The sequence below is a fragment of the Fundulus heteroclitus genome, unplaced genomic scaffold (assembly GCF_011125445.2).
Source record: "Fundulus heteroclitus isolate FHET01 unplaced genomic scaffold, MU-UCD_Fhet_4.1 scaffold_826, whole genome shotgun sequence".
NCBI classification, from domain to species: Eukaryota; Metazoa; Chordata; class Actinopteri; order Cyprinodontiformes; family Fundulidae; genus Fundulus; species Fundulus heteroclitus.
The window spans coordinates 2,091-20,396 of NW_023397281.1; the positions used below are offsets into that span (position 1 = coordinate 2,091).

Below are 18,306 nucleotides of genomic sequence, written 5' to 3' on the forward strand. Positions count from 1 at the left end.
CATCTTGATCACACATTATAGAATACTATAGAAGGTCCGTTCTTCAGTTTCTGTTGTTTACTTCTATTACTTGAGCTCCTGATGTTAAAAACATCCATACGTAAAAATATTTTAGAAAAACAAACGGCCTGGGCTCTGATTTGACTGTAGCAAAAAAACCTTATCTAACCCGATGATAAACCACTAGCTTTTCAAGCTTCTGTGAAGCACAAGAAACATCCCTCAGGTTAATCCTGTAAGATAAAAGCTGGGTTTCAAAAGCAAAAGGAAAAGGCGGGATAGAAACTGAGATGGAGAAAAATAGACCTACAACGACGTCGTAACCTCTCTGCTTTGGCAGACCTTCATTCAGCTGAAATCCTTCACAATCCAACATCGCCCCTAATCTGCCACTCGGGTCGATGTCTGTGTGCCGCCGTGTTTCACCTCTCTGATGGAGGCGCTCAGCTCCTCCAGCCTGTCGGAGGCTCGCTCATGCGGCTTCTTGCCGTTCTCTACGTCGAACTGCCGCTGGGTGGTCTGCAGCTGGACCGATACGGCCACAGCGATGTCCACCAGCTCTGTCATCAGCTTCATGGCTGAAACAGAGCAGAGACAGAAGTCAAAGCCTGGCAGCCGCAGAGCCCTGCAACAGTATTCATGCGTAGACCATTTCAGGTTTTTTTGTGTGAAGAGTTTCATTTTTTGAAACTAGAATCTGAGCGGTGTGCTGTGACCCCTGACTAAAAGCTTTTAAGACCAACTTCCACTGCAGCTGAACTTTGTTCATCTGGAAGCTTTTGCTTGATCTTTGTTACAAAACGGCTCAAATCAGTCAGCTGGAAGGAGAATGGCTGCTCCAGGCTAGTCTTTCACAGCTTTTACCCCGAGTTTTAGCTCCATCCGTTCTTCCATCAGATCTGATCCGTTACTCCTGATCCGCTCTAGCAGACACACCGTTATGCTGCTGCACGCCGTGCTCCATGATGTGTTAAAGGTGATATGCAGAGTTGGTTTTGCTTTTCTGGGGTTTTGTACATGAACAAAAATGGTTTTATTTTAGCTGACCTGGCCAGAGCTTATGCCCCTTTGCTCAGCCTGTAAGTTTAGATGGCCGGCCACGTCTTTGCAGTTGTGCCATATTCATTCCACTTTAGACAAGTGAGCCGCTCAAAGCTAGGAATGATGCTTTATAAATAAATACACTTGTTCTGATGTATTCCACTTTCTATTCAACTCTATCCCTGATCTCTCTGTCGCGTCACTTTGGTCTTTACGATGCTGTCTGGTCACTAATTTCCTGAGTTTAATAAGGGACATCAAATTAAAAGGGACAGTAAACATATAGAGCAGATCAAGTACGACTTTCCTTATATCAGGGGTGTCCAACTAATTTCTATATGGGGCCATTTTGGAATCATGAGGCCTTTAAAAGGGCCACTTGCATGTGTAGAGGCGATACTTTTCATTTCATAATTTCATTCCAGTTTACACAGTAGTATAAAAAATGCACAGTAACATAAAAGTAGCACCCTTAGGCCCAGTTTATACAGTTTATCTGCAAAAAAAGTTGATATTGGGGTGAGTTACACTTACAGGAGGCACAGTTTTAGCCACTTTATACACTTTAAAAGGATATACGACTTTTTTTTGACTCTCGAGGGCCGGATAATTTACCTTGACGGGCCGGATTTGGCCCGCGGGCCTTGAGTTTGACACCTGTGCTTTATACAATATGTTATTGTGGTTTTTAACCTATTGCATTCAACTTTGGGGTTGCAACATGACATATTGTGAAAACCTTTAATGACATGAATACTTTTGCCAGGCACAGAGTACGGATTCAGTCTGTGACAATCAGGAGATGCGCCACTTTCCGCGGCGCCTATGGCGTCCTGCCTTGCTTACCCATTAAGGTACTGGTGTGTCTGAAGGCTCTGACCTGGGAGTCAGACAGCCCGGTGAGTAGAGCCAGCAGGGAGGGGAAGAGAAATTCGTCGTAGACGTAACTGTTGCGACACGAGCGCACCAGGACCCGCAGAAACTCACACAGGCCGGCTTTGAAACGCTTCAGCTGAGGACCAGGGGTGCTCAGAGGGTAGTTCACAGAATCCTGACCAAAGATGAGAGCAACAAATAAAAAGAAGAAAATACAGTCAATATTCTGCTGCCTGCTTTGTATCATAATATGGAGCCTGTGGTTTATTCTAATGACAAAGACAGTGCTGATGAACTAATTAAAGTGTTCATTTATCACCATTAGATTGTAATTAGCCTTTTTAATCAGGCTGTGCGCCATATTTCAGATCACGATCTCATGGGACACAGAGATTATGAGACTTTTGAAACTAATTGCTGGGTTAATCAAACTGGGAAAGCAGAAAAAGAGATGAAAAAAATAAAACAGAACGTTTAATGTTAAGATTGACCTAACACTAAATTATAAGTACGGTAACAATTTGTTTTCCGTCTTACCTCATTGAACTCCTTTGTTAGCGCGCCGATAATTTCAGCATTCTCCATGCTTTCCAACATGTCTCTGTTCACCACACCTGAGCAAAAAGATCACAATTAAAACCTAAATAAAACGCACATAAAAAAAAAAAAAACTATCTTGGAACATCTGGTATCCTCTAATTTAAATTTTTCCTTTGCTTTAATCTAAAGCCGTCAACAGCACAGAGATCAATACCACACATGACATCCTGAGCTGCAGATGGAAAGAAAATCCCCCCCCCCACCTCACTACAAACAAGCGTCCCGTTTAACCTCTGACCTTTGCATCCGCAGGACTGAACAATAAAGTTGATGAGCACCAGCAGGCCTGCCTCTTTGCTCCGTTTGTAGCTGCACAGCCACTCCTCCACCACCGTCTTAAGATCGACAGGGAGACACCAGTCAATGAGGAAGGCACACATAGATCAAGGATCAAATGGAGTTAAAATGCAGTAACAGTATGGATTTCAGATCTACTCGACCATTTAACCCAGTTCGATGCTAATTTTGGTCCTTTCCTTTTGTTATATAATTATTCCTCCAAATCTTTACCCAAATCAGATTGCCAATAGCACAACAATGCCTGGAATGGACAGTGTTGGCCATCGCTGACCCTTCCTCCTCTTTGCTTATAAAGGCAATCCTTTAGGGCAGCATCAAACATTGATAGCACATAATCGCCCTTCTTTTTGTAAGCTTGTTTCACTTTCCCTTCATGGTGTCTTGCATATTATTTCGCCGTACATATAAATTTGTCTGTTACTGACAAATGCCATAAAATGTTTTATACAATTTCCGTTTCTTTTACATATATTCTTCTTTTTTTTTTACATTGCATATACTTTTTACTGCTTTTCATTTACTTCTCGTTTTTATTCAGAGCCTTGCAACAAACTCTCATTCAAATGCACATTGTGAATATGCAGTTGAATGACCATAAAGTCTACGTCTAGAAAGTCCTCTGTGTATTGTTACGTCCCACCTCCTCCGCGTGCTTTTCGCCTGCTCCTAACATTGTGCTTACCACCATGGCAGTCTTTCCAGAAAACACAGCATCATAGATATCCTTCGCACTGATCCCCTGGCTTTCCTCGCTCACGCTCGTCACACGGCGAGAGGAGGGCTTTCTGGATGTCCCCTGGGAGGGCGATTGCCTCTGCTGGGAGGAGTCAGGAGGGGTTTTGAAGGGGCTGCTGGGGCTGGATGTCACCCTTACAGCATTACGCCTGGGTCTCTTCGGTGGCTTTACATGAAAGAGAATTATTTAACATGTTGTGGACTGCTAGTCACTGTGAATGAACATGATGTCCTATTCTAGGGGTCTTTTAAAGCAAGATCCCATAGTTTTACCTTTTATAACAACTGAAAGTGATACTGATATTGGGGATTTTTAAATATATCTAAACTGAAACACAAACCAAACACAATTTGTCAAAGTTAAAATTCCATATTTCTCAGCATTTAAATGTTTTACACCCTCATTTTAGGCATTTAAAAGTGAATACAAAATTGCAATGAGTTTAAAGAAGACATATTTTCAGTAGTCAGGGCTTGAGTACAGAATCTGCAAAAACCCCAGACTGTAAGAAAATGTAGAGTTGGGTGGCTGGAAAAACAAATAAATGGATAGATGGATGGACAGACAAAGGGAAAGACAAATATTCTTCCATTCTCTTATATTTCAAACGTATCTGAAATGTTAAAACCAATCACATTAAAAGGAAATAATATTTACCTTGGACCCAGCCACTGCTTGTTTACGTCGCTTCTGAGGAACGAAGATGCTACCAGAATCTGAGGAACAATCCAAGTCCTCAGGACTAAGAACAAAAAAGACTAAATTAAGACAGGTCTCGAGAAGAATAAAATATAACTACTCATTATGAGTAAAATAAGCTGTAAGCATACAAAAAATAAGTCACTTTATGATGATGTTGATTTAAAGTTAACCAGTTAAGTCCACATTAGAGATACGGGCCTGGGTGACTTTACCTGTCCAGAACTGAGCTTCCATTTTCCATAGTAGCTGAAACAGAACACCGTGGATTATGGATCATTATGGATCGTGTTACCATGATGGATGTCTGGTTAGCTTATTTAATTCATCATTACTAAAATTAAAACCGGTAAGTAGACAAAAATGAAATTAAGTTTATCTTCTGAATTCAAAAGTGGACGATTTCTCTGAACTGTATACGCTTTAGAAAGTTTTTTTTTTTTTTTTTTTTACCGCTTACGGCTTTGAACATGCAGAAATAATACCTAGCATAGAAAAAGCTAAGTATCGCTAGCTGACAGGCGTAGCTACAGGAAAGTGACACTTTGAAAACAAAATAAATATGTGTAAGACAAACTACAACTACTAAACTCCCACAAGTACACACGACGAAAATTATTTTTTGCCGTGTGAAAAAAAAAACTTAGTTAAGCAGTACCTTACGTCTTGGGCAACTATTTTTCTTCTACCGACATTAGCAGTGAACTACAAGCCGCGAACAAATCCTCGCAGCGGATTGGTCAGCATTGTCTCGCGCTAGAACCTGATTGGTCTGTCTCAAAACTCAGATGCTCGAAAGTGCCGCCATCATTAGATGGTTTCGTACAAGTTCGGTGGAAACTCGATGTTTGACAAGTTTTTGCAACTTAGTAGTTATCTAAGTATTATATTCATTTTATTGGGCTGTTTGATAATTAAAGTTGTGTTTTACTGCCAAGTTTTTGACAAATAGAGGGAGGGCGGGCTGGTGTTCAGGGGCTCTGCATCTTTTCTTTCCTCTTTCGGCTTCTTCTCTCTCTCCCAGCTTCCATTGTTCTTTGAACCAGGCTGAAAAGCTGCTTCCGGTTTGATTTTCAAAATAAGTGTTCCATATTTCAAATTAACCTTTGCTTATGAAATTGAACCGCCTCCATGAAATCAGCTCTAAATATGACGTTCGTGGTTTATTTTCTGCTTAGTAATGCTACATGTTATCCAGGAAATGTGTGCAATAATGCATATTTAAAACAGCATAAATAAATTTGAGGCATAGAACAGTAGGAGACTCCTGGGTTTGTTTTTACACTATGCCTGCTCAAATGATCTAAGGTGCCTTGCAACAAATGCCCCCGTTATGCTTTGAACTTTTTTCATGCGGCAAAAAAATAAATAAAACAAATCAGCATATTAATGGGATTTTGTGTTGCACACAATGACCCAAGCAGCATATAACTAGGAGGGGAATTACATGGGTTTTGAAATTTGACCACTGCAATTTTCATTGCCACTAGCCCCCTTTACTATAATACCCCTGAATAAAATCCAGTGCAGACAAATGCCAAAGTAAATTGCAATATTGTTATTCCAACTGTTCTGTGGCCTCCGAAGTTTCATGGGGAATATTGATGAACAAAAAGAAACATGAAGACAAAATAACCCACCAGACAGATTAGCTTGTGGAGAAGTTTGAATAGCTGTAAATCGGAAGAAAAAAAAAAACCCATAGTACATAAACTACATAAGTTTTGCTTTTTTAGAAAAAAACAAACAAACATACGATGTCAGAATTAAAATGACGAAGATTCTCTGCTCAGAAGAGAAAAATTTAATTATATGGCCTTGACACACAAAAAAAGGTGTACAGGTACATCTAAAAATCCATTACACCACGTAAATGCAGGTTGCTCTGATCATGGCCTTCAGGTCATCTGCATTGTTTGACCTGGTGTCTTTTGTCCTGCTCTTGATTTCCAACTGAAACTCAAACTATACCTCCATATGAAATGAGCACTTTGGACCACTGAGTGATCAAGTTTTTTTTTTCTCCTTAGCACAGGTAAGATGCTTCTGACATCGTCTCTGGTTCAGAAGCGGCCTGAGACGTGGATTCTGACATTTGTATCCCATGTTTAGGTTTTTGTCTGTGTGTTGGGGCTCTTGATGTGCAGCGTCATTCCACGCCTCAAGAAGCTTCCCCAAATTCTTGAAGGGATTTTGCTTGACAATCCTCTCAAGGCTGCGGTTCTTCCTGTCGCTGGTGCACTTTTTCCTACCACAAGTTTTCCTTCCACTTAACTTTCTATGAATATGCCTGAATACAGTATTCTGAACAACCAGTTTTGTTTTAGCAATGACCCTCAGTTGCTGGTCAACGACTGTCTTCTGTCTTCCCTGTGACAATGTAGGCCATAAAATGGTCATTACATAACATTTACACATCAAAAATGTTGAATCTAGTAATATGCATTGTAATTTTAAGACATTTAGTTTTGCATGTGAACAAATACATTCTTGATCCATTTTAATCCATGTGTAATGAATTTATATAATGTGCGAGTTTCATTTTCTGAAATGAGGGACAAAAACATTGACCTTTTTTTTTTTATAATATCCTCTTTTTTTAACATGTGGTACTGCACAAAAATCTGAATACGCTATCGTAACAGGGAAACGTGGTGATGGCACCTTCGTGCTGTGGGGATGCTTTTCTTTAGCAAGAACCAGGAAGATAAAAAAAATTCAAACAGATCATGGGAAACATGCACACACACTAAGAGCCTAACACTGATTTGAGCCCGTTCACCAGAGGAACTAACCCCCCACAGAGCTACGGTGTGATAGTTTAGATAAATGCCTAATCATGTGTTAGATTTGTCCTTTTAATGCTCATCGCTAAATCCAAGTGTGAATCTGTGGCACGACTTGTTAAACAGCTGTTCACAGAAGCTCTCCATCCAGGACGCCGGACAATGCAGTTTAAATGAAAATTTAGACACAAAGCTGCATGCAACATACCCTATAAGACCCACCGTCTTTTTAAGGTTCTACAATTGATTGACTTAATGGGAGGCTGTGTTCAAAAGAATGCCACTGTTTTCATCTTTATCTAGGACAAAAATGAAAGCCATGTATCATTTCCCCTTTCCGTTAGAATTAACATTGGTCTATCACATCAAATACTAATCAAGTACACAGTTTGTGGCTGTAATGTGAATTTAAGAGGTATGGATCATTTTTCCCCATCTCAAGTAACAGAAGCTTTAAAGATCTAAAGTCCTGTTCGAGTTTATTTTGAAGGGAATCCCTTTTCCGGCGTGGCTATGGTGAAATGTTGTGGGTTTGACAGGTGGCGCGTCAGATTATGGTAAAGTCGGGCGAGGAGTTCCTCATTCATTCTCCTCCTGTGTTTACGCGCAGCAGCGGGTATCCCAGGAAGGGAAAAAAAAAGAAGATACAGGGGAACACCATGGAAACAAGTGATGTAGAAACAAAAACCCAGACCGGATGTTGATCGGGAACACAATGACTACTTTCTAAGGCTAATGATTTTGGATCCCGTTCATAGTTTCCACTTTTGCGCGCATCTCTCCGCTCTTCTGTGAACCCACCCACCCACCCGTCTGCCGCGGGGGTCGCCTCTTTTCATGTGGAGTCCCGCGATGAGGATGGAGACGCGGCTGCTGGTTTGGCTCTGCGCCGTCGCTGCCCTGTCGGGGAACCGGAGCCCCGCCGGTGCTGCGGGGAGAAGCTGCGCTGACACCCGGCAGGTGTACTCGGAGAAGGGGTACAGCACCAACACCGCTCCTGTGACTCAGATCTCCGGTAAGACGAACAGTCCCACCGCCATGCGCCCTGGAACAAGGGCGCAGCCTCCTCCATAGTTTACCTTAGAATGAATACATCTAAAATGGTACACAGGGGAGTCAGATATGGCTTTTACTAAATCTCATTCTAACCCAATATAGTTAAAATCTGCATGAGAAAGTGTTTCACAAAGGATATTTTGACTCACAAGGGAAAAGGAGAGAGGGGAGAAAAAAAAGCACCAGAACATCAGGATTAGTTTTCCTCAAGAGAGATGAAGCAATGCTGTTTTAAACAAATTACACCCGCCCCGTCCTCCCCTCTGCGGGGTTTAAATAGGATGATTAAGGGGATGAGCAAATTGCCAACACCGGTGCAACAAAGAACCTCGCCCCTAATTAGTCTTTGCTCTGGCCCACTGTTAAATCCGTGCATGCATGCAGCCCATATATGGACTCTGTTCACTGGTGGTGATAATCAGCATCAAATGATTCATACAAGCACATTTGGAAATGATTTCAAGTTTTTTTTTTTGGTAAAGGGATACTAGGAATTATTTTTTTAGATTAAAATCACAACAACAACAAAAAGAAGCCCAAATGGTTCATGCAGAGATGCATGGGTCTGCTTTTTGTAGCCATAGCCTCATGCCTGTAAATCCTTGCTCGGCTATACTCCCACACAGACATTAAAGTGCTTTTGTAATTAATCGTGGGTAAAAAGGGGTAAAAAAAAAAATGTTTGCTTGCAGGGCATTTATTTCATGGCAAATCAACTCAGTGTGTGAGGCAACCGCTGAATTGATTGATTTTGTGTGCTGGGCTATCACCGCCTGAGTCTTTGGCTGGCTGTCCCGTGGGCCAGGGGAGCAGATGGCCAGGAGAGAGGGAGAGGGATGAAGGGAGGCAGTTCAGAAATGGAAATACAGGGATGAGAATGGGCTGATGGTGAGCCACACGGAGAACAAAAGAGACAGAGGGGAACGTCAGGCTGGGAGGAGTGGGGAAAGACACTTTTCAATGTATCAACAACCAAATATTCATGTCGGGTGCAATTATACTGCAGAAACAAAGATTTAAACCTTCTCTGCTCTTTGGGCACTGTGTGTTACCCCCCTCCTTCTCCTGGTTGGCTCATGTTTTCAGATGTTATTACCAAAAGAAAGATGACCGGACCTCAGCTGACAAAGACAGAAAATTTAAATTTGAATAATTCATGCTGATAAATTGCAATTTCCTCCCACAGTGTTATCTTTAATTAGATTTTCCTATCAAATGAACCCATAAATGGGAAGTAAAATTAAGCTCACCCCTCCTCCCCCTAACAAAAAAAAAATGGCCATGTGATGCTAGCAAGGTCATCACAAGGTAGTTGTAATTATAGGTGAAAAGCTGGAACATGTAATTTTCTCTTTGACCAATCTTGTTTTATTCAAATAGCGGTGAATCAGCGCCGTAACCTTGCCGTCCGTTCTGGTGTTCAGGTGAGCACCTGCGACTCTGTCCTCAGGATTATACCTGCTGCTCCAGTCAGATGGAGGAGACTCTGTCCCTGCAGAGTGAGAGGGACTTCCTGAAAGCCATCGAAGACAACAGCCAGTTCCTCTTGACCACCTTCACCCAGAGACACCGCCGCTTTGACGGTGAGAGGAGAATATAACATGAGGTCCTTCTGCTTTTAAAGTAGATTGACGGAAAAATATTTGTCTTTTAAGCAAGGAGAAAAAAAAGCCACCTATTGCTGGGTTTTTAAGTGCATCTGAATTATTTACTGCTTTGTTGTATTTCTGTGTGTGTGTTTTTTTTATTTTTTTTTATTTTTTTTCCTCTCAGCTGTTGGTCTGCCACTATGGGAGTTTTCCACCGTTTTAAAGGGAAAGTCCTCTCCACTGTCGCCTCATACTTGCTCAGGATGAAGGATTGATGCCAAACTAATGACTACTTACAACTTTCCGGCTTCCATAGATGAATTCATTTTTAGCAACTGAATTTGACGGTATAGGATTGTGTCTGAGGTTGGATTGTATTAGTAAGAATTAGATGTATTTGAGTATATATTTCTATGTAATTGCATATGATTTGGATTAGGGTGTCTTGTTAAGTACCTGAGCTGACATTTGTTGTCGTTCTCCCTTTTGATAGCTTTAAAAGCTATAAGGGCCAGCTAGAAAACCCAATTAGGACTTTTTAGTGTTAATTTCCATTCAGTCACACGTAAAACTATCTGTACTCCGAAAGACATTTAAGGAATAAACAAAACCCCGGTTTAGTTGCTACATGTGTTCAGGCTTTACATAGACCAATCAGTTTTGGATCAGACGCTTTCTCACCTCTAATAACACCCCCCCCCCCCCCCCCACACCTGCACTGCAGATTTCTTGTCGTAAATTTAAACTATTTTGAATGAACCACAATGACTTCACCATAACATGTGTTATCCAGCCAGCCTCAGTCTGAGTACTTCCAACCACAGCCTGCAAACTGACCTTCTTGAGTAAAATTAGTTAACTCCCCCCTTTGACGCATCTGGAAATCGTTTTAATGAGCTTCTACACTGAAGAGGATTCAGCTCTCTTTGTGGGGAATTCAGATTGTAATGCGTCAGGTTTCTGTTTCATCCGGCTCACCAGCCGAATTTACACTTCCCCTCCTACCTGCCGTGGACTGTTATCACTTCTCTCTTTTTTTTTTTTAAACCCTCACACTTTTATATAATGTCTGATGAGTCATATGAAGATGCTTAAGGAGTGGGAGACTGGATGTGAGCCTTGAAGGCAGATTTTTAATAGAGTACGCGTTGTTATTTACTGCAGTTCAGGATCTTATGTCCTTGTAAGCTGATAGTCTTCTGGCATAGAGAGGGGGTGATGGACCGCCTATACAGAAATGTAACAATAATGTCTAACATAAAAAGTAAATGTGGGTTTCGTTGTGTTTACTCTTCCCGTGTCTGTGCAGAGTTCTTCAGAGAGCTTATAGACCTTTCCGAGAAGTCTATGAACCAGATGTTTACCAAGACCTACGGCCGGCTCTTCACTCAGAACACACACGTCTTCCAGGAGCTGTTCGTGGAGCTTCGGAGATATTATTCCGGTTATTATCCTTATTATCCCCATTCTCTGTCCACCTGGCCCCTGTCTCATACATTCAGCACATCTTCAGAAAGTAATCTGAAAATAAAACAGCAGCGAGGTGTTAACGTTGATTATAGGCTTGCTAAAGATAGTAGAAGCAATCTGCAGAGTACCTGAAATAATTCATTGCTAAACTGCAGTTTAATTAAATCCTCAGTCTCCGTGGGCAGCAGTAAAGAACCAGCTTTGTGTGTTTTTTGAGGAGCTCTGGCACGCCGAGTGGAATTGGGTGAAAAAGAAAGGGAGGAAAATTCCCACAGATGCCAGACTGTTTCTAATTCTGTGCCGTATCGCTCTTTTTTTTTGGCACGACAGCCCTTCGCTGGCGAGTCCATCTGCAGGCTGTCGCCTGCTTAGTCAACCTGTCTCTGTCTGCCAAGCAACATGTTTGGCTAATTTGAGGCCGTTTTATTTCCCCCCGACTGCAGATTGCACGGTCGCAGACTCATTCTGTGCGCCGACCGACAGGTATCCCGAGCAGACCGGATGTCACGCCATATTATAGTCGGCATACAAATAAAATAAATAACAACAGCAAATATTTGTAATGATTTCACATTCGTGTATCATATGTTGAGCTCTAAATGATATTAGATTTTGTTTTGCATAGGCATGAGAATAACACTTTTGTTCCAGCCTTTTTAACTAATAATTTAACCCTAATTTTGTCTAATTTGAGTCACTGACAGTGGATCAATGAGTCTCCTAGACTAAGTCTAAATGAGCCTTGTGATATTTGTCATTCTAAATACTGTATTACCTGTAGCCCAGCAGGAAAGGACACTGGTAAATACAAATTTACTACAACCTTTAAGTAGACAGACTGAAGACATTACACGCAAAAGTATAAAAAAAAGGTTTCCATTCATTAATTGGTGACTTTTTAATCTGATGACACACTTTCCCTTAATTTTCTGTTGCCCTTTTTTTGCCCTCAGGGGGAAGTGTGAGTCTGACAGAAGTTTTCTCAGACTTTTGGTCCGGAGTTGTGGAGCGAGTCTTCTCCTTGGTCAACCCCCAGTATCAGTTCGGTGACGACTACCTGGAGTGTGTCAGTAAACACGCTGAGCAGCTGCAGCCCTTTGGAGATGTGCCTCACAAACTTCGAGTGCAGGTGTGTGTGTGTGTGTGTGCAGAATGTTCTGGTAATCCCCAAAATATTAGAAACTTGTTTCAGTAGAATAAAAATTGGGCACTAATTGGTTTGATTACAATGTCTGGTTGTGTGTTTCAGGTGTCCAGAGCATTCATAGCTGCCAGAGCTCTATCTCAGGGCCTGGCTTTTGGTCGGGATATTGTGAATACAGCAACAAAGGTGAGGGGCTCCATCTTTAATCCCAGATTAGTTTTCTCTTTCCTTGGCAAGTGCAGCGGCAGCTTGTAATAAAAAAAAAAAGTAATCTCACTCACAGCATAAAGCAAAGACAGATTTTGTTTCTAAGAATAGCCACTTACTGAAATAGCTTCTTTAAAGGCTGTTTATTTCCTTCAGTTTTACAAGCAAAACACTTAGCTTTCTTACGGAAACTAATTATTTTTGTTTGTTGTAAATTATATAAGAACATAATATTTCTAACAAGTAAAAAGTCCAAAAAAGCTTAAAATCTCAGTAAATTGTTGTATTGATTATCTGTTGTTTTTTCATCTTTTGTTCTGTTTTACACCCATTATGGTCCAGACCTCAGGATTGGCAACGTTTTACAACCCTAAGTGGCATTTAGGCCTCCAGTACAGCTAAACTAAATTTGTTTAGAGCAACAAAAGCAACAATACTCTTCAAAATAGAATTGAACAATATATCCATACTATAGGACATTTTAAAATTTTAAACTGAAAAAAACAAAAACATTTTAAGTGTAACACATTTTTCTACAACAGGGCGTTCACACAAAATGCTGGACAAAAAGCGCATAGTTTGCAGTCTATCGACAAAAAAACTATTTAATAAGGAACATTCCATCCTTATTGTTGTCATATGTTGCATGCACATGCTTGGAAAAAACCAAAGGATAGCTTTTTTTGATCTAGACAAACACATTTTTAGTCATACATGTGTGTGTGGAAAAAATGAATACCTAAATCTAATAATGTAATCATATTCAAGGATAAGTTACCCTAGAAAACCAACACATTACCAGCATGTATGTACTGCAAAATGACAGAAGATTGACTTCTATTAAGTTTATAGTTTAGCTTTTGGTTTATTATTTTCTAACAGAAGACCCACCCCCCCCCCCCCCCTCCACTTGGAGGTGCAAACCTGCAAAAAGTCATTGTCATTTAATTTTCTCTGTTGATACGCTGTATTTTCGTGTTCCTTTGCTCTGTTTTCCAGTTGACAGCGGATTCAGAGTGTGTGCGAGGCCTTATGCGTCAGTGGTACTGCCCCCTGTGTCGAGGCTTGCCCTTTCTGCGGCCCTGCCACTCGCTGTGCCTTAACGTGATGAAGGGCTGCTTAGCCAATCAGGCTGAACTGGACTCAGAATGGAACAATTTCATAGGTGGGTGCAGGGACAAATTAAAGCTTTTGTAATGATGTAACATGATATCCTGGCATTTTTCTAAGATCTGTAAAAAGTATTTGTGAAGAGGTTAGATTTGAACTAATGATCTGTTACTCTATACTAAAAAGACATATTTGCAAAGTAAACTTTATGTCTCAATTTGTACCACATTTCTCTCCCTTTCGACTCCCATGACGCATTCATAAGCAACCCATTTCCCACCCATAAACTCAATCAATTGCAGTTTATTTTTCTTTGCAGTTTAGTATTTTCATGAAATCTAGAGAGAAATTATCATAAAATGCTAAAAGATCATTTACTAAAGTTGTATAATATTTTCTGAAAACTTTGTATCAAGCCCTAGTTTAATTTATTGTGGTTCTGAGTCTTATAGAGTGCAGTATCACCAGGACTGCTCACATTCCTTTACTTTCTGCATGTTTTTTGTTTCTAAATCTGATTTGAGTATACTTTTCATTACAAATATTTGCACCAGATGGTCCTTAAGGACAGACTGAAAATGTGTTTTTCAATATTTTTGTAAATTTCCAAGAAATTTTAACATTTTAAACGTTCTACATACAGAAGTATTGAGATCCATCGCTTAATATTTTGTTAAAGCTTCTTTGGCTGCAGTATCAGCCTACTTGATTATGTCTTTACAAGCATGTCACACATGCGTTGGGCTATTTTATACTACTCTTTGCTGTAGATGACATCTAGCTCAGTCTTGTTGGATGAACAGATTTGGTAGATGCTCATTTTTGATCTTTCCAGTGACTTTCGATTTGAGTTAAGTCCAGGCTCTGGCTGGCCCACTGAAGGATATTCATTGGCTGGTCCTGAAGCAAGTTTTCTTGAAAAATCTCAGTATTTGACTACTGTTATTAAGCCCTCATTGCTAACTAGTGGCTCAATTCCGGTTTCAAAAAACATCCCCAAAGCACGAATCCGCTTCCACCGTGCTACATGGCAGTGATGATGTTTGTCATTTGATATGTGTAAGACATTAAAGTTGTAGTTTAGACCAGAATTGTCTGTTTCAGTTTGATTGAACCAAGTAAATTCAACTTTATTTATGCAGTGCCAATTCACAACACATGTCATCTCAAGGCACGTTACAAAGTCAAATCAGACAGATTGACCATATTGTTTCCTGTCTAGGAAAACCCCAGCAGATTGCATGGAGTCTTGAGAAGCAGTATTCACTTCTCATGAAAGAGCGTAGAGCCACAGTGGACAGTCGTCTGCATTGTCGATGGGTTTGCAGCAATCCCTCAAACTCAGAATGCATGAAGCGACAATGGAGAGGAAAACTCCCCTTTAACAGGGAGGAAAACGTCCAGAAGAACCCGGCTCAGTGTGAGCGGTCATCTTCTACGACCGACTTGGGGTTAGAGAGCAGAGACACAAAAAAGCAGAGAAGAACACACTGATCCAGGAATCCTTTCTATGTTAGAGAGTAATAGTGGATGATCTGCTTTCTCTGGATGATGTCACAGCTGAAAGACCAGGTGTACCTACTATGAAGAGAAAAAAGACAGAGAACACAAAGTTAAAGGTTTAAATAGACCCCGATGTCCTCCAGCAGCCTAAACCTATAGCAGTGTAACTATAGAGATAGCTCAGGGTAACATGAGCCACTCTAACTATAAGCTTTGTCAAAAAGGAAAGTTTTAAGATTAGTCTTAATCTTCTACTTTTAGAGACTCTAGGAACCACCAGCAGACCTGCAGTCTGAGAGCGAAGTGCTCTGTTAGGAACATACGGAGTAATCAGGGAATCAGGGAAGATAAAATAGGAGAAATATTATCCTTCTTGTTAATTTTTATCAATAGTATTTTGTATCAGTGGAAGCCTTTGAACTGCATTTTGTGGACTTCCTTCCTGATAGTTAAGAATTACAAACAACAAACAACTTTCCTTCTCCTGAACTGACAAGATTTGAGTCAATCTACTACTCACTACATTTTTAGTGAGGAGTGGCTTCAGTCTGATTGGTGGACTGCATTACCTGTAGTAGGATGGTTCAAGATGATCTGGATGGTTCTTTTATCTCAAGAAGGGACCACATGTTTTTTTTTTTTTTTGCATGCTTCTTCCGATTGGGCCATCGTACAATCCGGTCTTTGAGGTCTACCAATAGTTTTTTTTAGGGTGTGCTTGGTTTCCCCTGTGCTCTGCACAGTCACCTGTGAGACCTTATATGGATTTTTTGCTCTGGTCATGTTCAATCAATTATCCGTACTGCAGGCGGACTCGACACAAGTTGCAGTTGTAGTCTCTCAAAGGTGAACATTGGAGATCAGATGCACCTAAGCCCAGATTTGGGTCTCATAGTAAAGGGTCTGAAACATATTTTCACTTTGTCATTATGTTTTTTTGTATAGTTTTTTTGTGAGAACTATTCTGAAATCTGTCAAATTGAAGATGTGAAATGGTGAAGGGGAAAAATAACCGGTACCCCAGAGTGATGGTAACCAGAACATATTATGTCAACTTCATTCGTTATTATAGGAGAAATGGCTTCTGAAGGCTACAACTTATTTTTCTACCATTTTTTAATGTGTTTTCCTTGAGAGATTTCTTTTTTTACATTTTGACATTTGAATCTGTTGAGGCTGATAGCTGATTGCTGAAATAACGTTTCTGTTCCAGAGGTTGCTAAACCACTATTAGTGCTGCAGATTTGCTTCGGCACAATGAATTCATGTCACCCTGCAAGCTGTGCCCCGCTGTTCGCTGATGTTTGACCTCAGCTGCATTTTAGGTTTCTAGGTGAGGGAGATTATGGATTTCAGCTAAAGCATTCACAACTTAATACCCTTACAATGAAATATGTCAGTAGCCAAATTACTCTCGGCAGCTTTTCAATTGATTAACATAATTATACTGGACGGACCAAAAGCTAGAAGTCTTTTATTGTGCCCTTGTCGCTCATTTATTCCCACTTTCTTCTCCCCCTAAGAAATTCCTCCATTAATCATTCATGCCTCTCTGCGCCGTCACAGCTGATCGGTCCTGTTGCCTTTGCCGCTCCCCTTCATCAAACCTATACATTAGCTTTCATCCCTTTTTATGTATTAAAAAACACTCAAACTCATTTTAGGTTTTCCATATGATCGCTCTAAACCCTCAACCTGGTCTTTTTTCATTCTCCTCCTTATATGATTGCAGTTTAACGACACCCCCCAACATATGTAAACTAAACCCTAAACTGTAAAACTAAAATGAATTAATTATGCATTTTATTTTTGCTTTATTTTTTTATTTAATTGTTAGACTCCATCCAGGCACAGCGAGCCATCCCCTCTACATTTGTTTGACCTTACAATAAGAAAGCTGTCTTTCACATGCATCATATTCTGAAAACGTGGCTGTTGGGTTTCATTGTAAAGTTTCTCTTCCTTCCTGCTTCGCTCTTTCTTTCAGATGCTCTCTATCTGGTTTCTGAGAAGCTGGAGGGGCCGTTTAACTTTGAGCTCGCAGCGGACTCCATTTCTGTGAAAGTGTCTGAGGCCATTATGCACATGCAGGAGAACAGTGTGAGCATCTCCAGCAAGGTAAGGAAAAAGGAGAATCATTAGACCATTGCATTTATAGTTTTATTAAACTAGAACTGCAGTCAGCAATGAAAAGGGTCCCTGAGCTCCTTAGCAAGTGTGGTCCTGTCATATTTGAAAGAAACGACTCTGAATCAGGGCAACAACGGAGTCAGTCAGTTCCAATAAAAAATGATCTTTTATTGAACAGAGTGGGTAGTGTTCCTGGTCGGATTGTTCTTGGTTCTGCTGGGAGAGATGAGGACAGTGGTAAATGACAGGGCTGAGATAGATGGAGAGGTGGAGAGGACTGAACTCACAGAGGCTGGTGCTTGGCAGGGGTCCGGGGGGAAGTGTGTCTTTGGTCCAGGTGTATCCAGTGACTCTCTCCAGTGTTGTTAGAGGTGGAGGGTGGACAGGCAGGTCAGTGCAAGAGGAGGACCCAGGCAGACTGGCAGTCAGAGGGCTCCAGGCTTGTGAGCCTCTAGAATCCTTGGTCGATTTTCTGCAAGAGATCAAAAACGCTGAGTTAGGGTTGGCCCGGAAGAACTCGGGACAGAGTTTAAGGTCGGTCATGTACCACGCTGGTAGCGAGAAAGAACTGACGCCCTCCTCCTGGTCTCGGCTCCTTAAGTAGGTGCCTTAATCAGCTGAGATGCAAAACACCTGCATGTCACACCCTGTAGCAGAGAGAAAGGGAGAGAGACCCACACCTAGACCAGCAGCATGACAGCACCCCCCCTCTAACGGACGCCCCCTGGCGGCCGTCCCGAGGACGATGCCTCGAAGGCCGAGATGAGGTCGGGATCTAGAATGAAGGAACGCGGAACCCAGGAACGTTCCTCAGGGCCGTAACCAGCCCAGTCGACCAAGTACTGGAGGCCACGACCCCTTGGTCGAGACGCCACAATACGGTCCACCGTAAAGGCGGGATGCCCGTCTACGATCCGGGCGGGTGGAGGGGGTCTGGACGGTGGGCACAACAGGCTAGAGGTAACAGGTTTAATCTGGGACACATGGAAGGTTGGGTGGACACGGAGGTGAGGCGGGAGCTTGAGCCTGACTGCAGTGGGACTGATGACACGGTCGATC

At 41.4% G+C, this 18,306-nt stretch overlaps 2 protein-coding genes and 2 long non-coding RNA genes across 4 annotated transcripts; 1 reads left to right on the forward strand and 3 right to left on the reverse strand.

The window, feature by feature from the left end:
* Positions 1–378: 378 nt before the first annotated feature.
* LOC118562199 (cohesin subunit SA-3-like) lies at positions 379–3,736 on the reverse strand. The gene is made up of 5 exons (XM_036134481.1): positions 3,500–3,736; positions 2,756–2,852; positions 2,455–2,531; positions 1,888–2,092; positions 379–578 (listed from the first exon to the last, which is right to left on the reverse strand). The coding sequence occupies exons 1-5, from the start codon at positions 3,503–3,505 to the stop codon at positions 382–384; spliced, it is 582 nt and encodes a 193-aa protein (XP_035990374.1). The 5' UTR covers positions 3,506–3,736; the 3' UTR covers positions 379–381.
* A 474-nt stretch (positions 3,737–4,210) lies between these two features.
* Positions 4,211–5,169, reverse strand: LOC118562198. Its single transcript, XR_004930510.1, has 3 exons — positions 4,911–5,169; positions 4,468–4,501; positions 4,211–4,295 (listed from the first exon to the last, which is right to left on the reverse strand). It is a non-coding gene; the product is annotated as an uncharacterized LOC118562198 (long non-coding RNA).
* A 2,309-nt stretch (positions 5,170–7,478) lies between these two features.
* On the reverse strand, positions 7,479–8,329 carry LOC118562201. The gene is made up of 2 exons (XR_004930511.1): positions 8,244–8,329; positions 7,479–8,133 (listed from the first exon to the last, which is right to left on the reverse strand). It is a non-coding gene; the product is annotated as an uncharacterized LOC118562201 (long non-coding RNA).
* LOC118562200 (glypican-6-like) lies at positions 7,574–17,274 on the forward strand. The gene is made up of 7 exons (XM_036134482.1): positions 7,574–8,053; positions 9,519–9,677; positions 10,993–11,127; positions 12,107–12,282; positions 12,403–12,483; positions 13,504–13,669; positions 17,105–17,274. The coding sequence occupies exons 1-7, from the start codon at positions 7,876–7,878 to the stop codon at positions 17,257–17,259; spliced, it is 1,050 nt and encodes a 349-aa protein (XP_035990375.1). The 5' UTR covers positions 7,574–7,875; the 3' UTR covers positions 17,260–17,274.
* Positions 17,275–18,306: the final 1,032 nt, after the last annotated feature.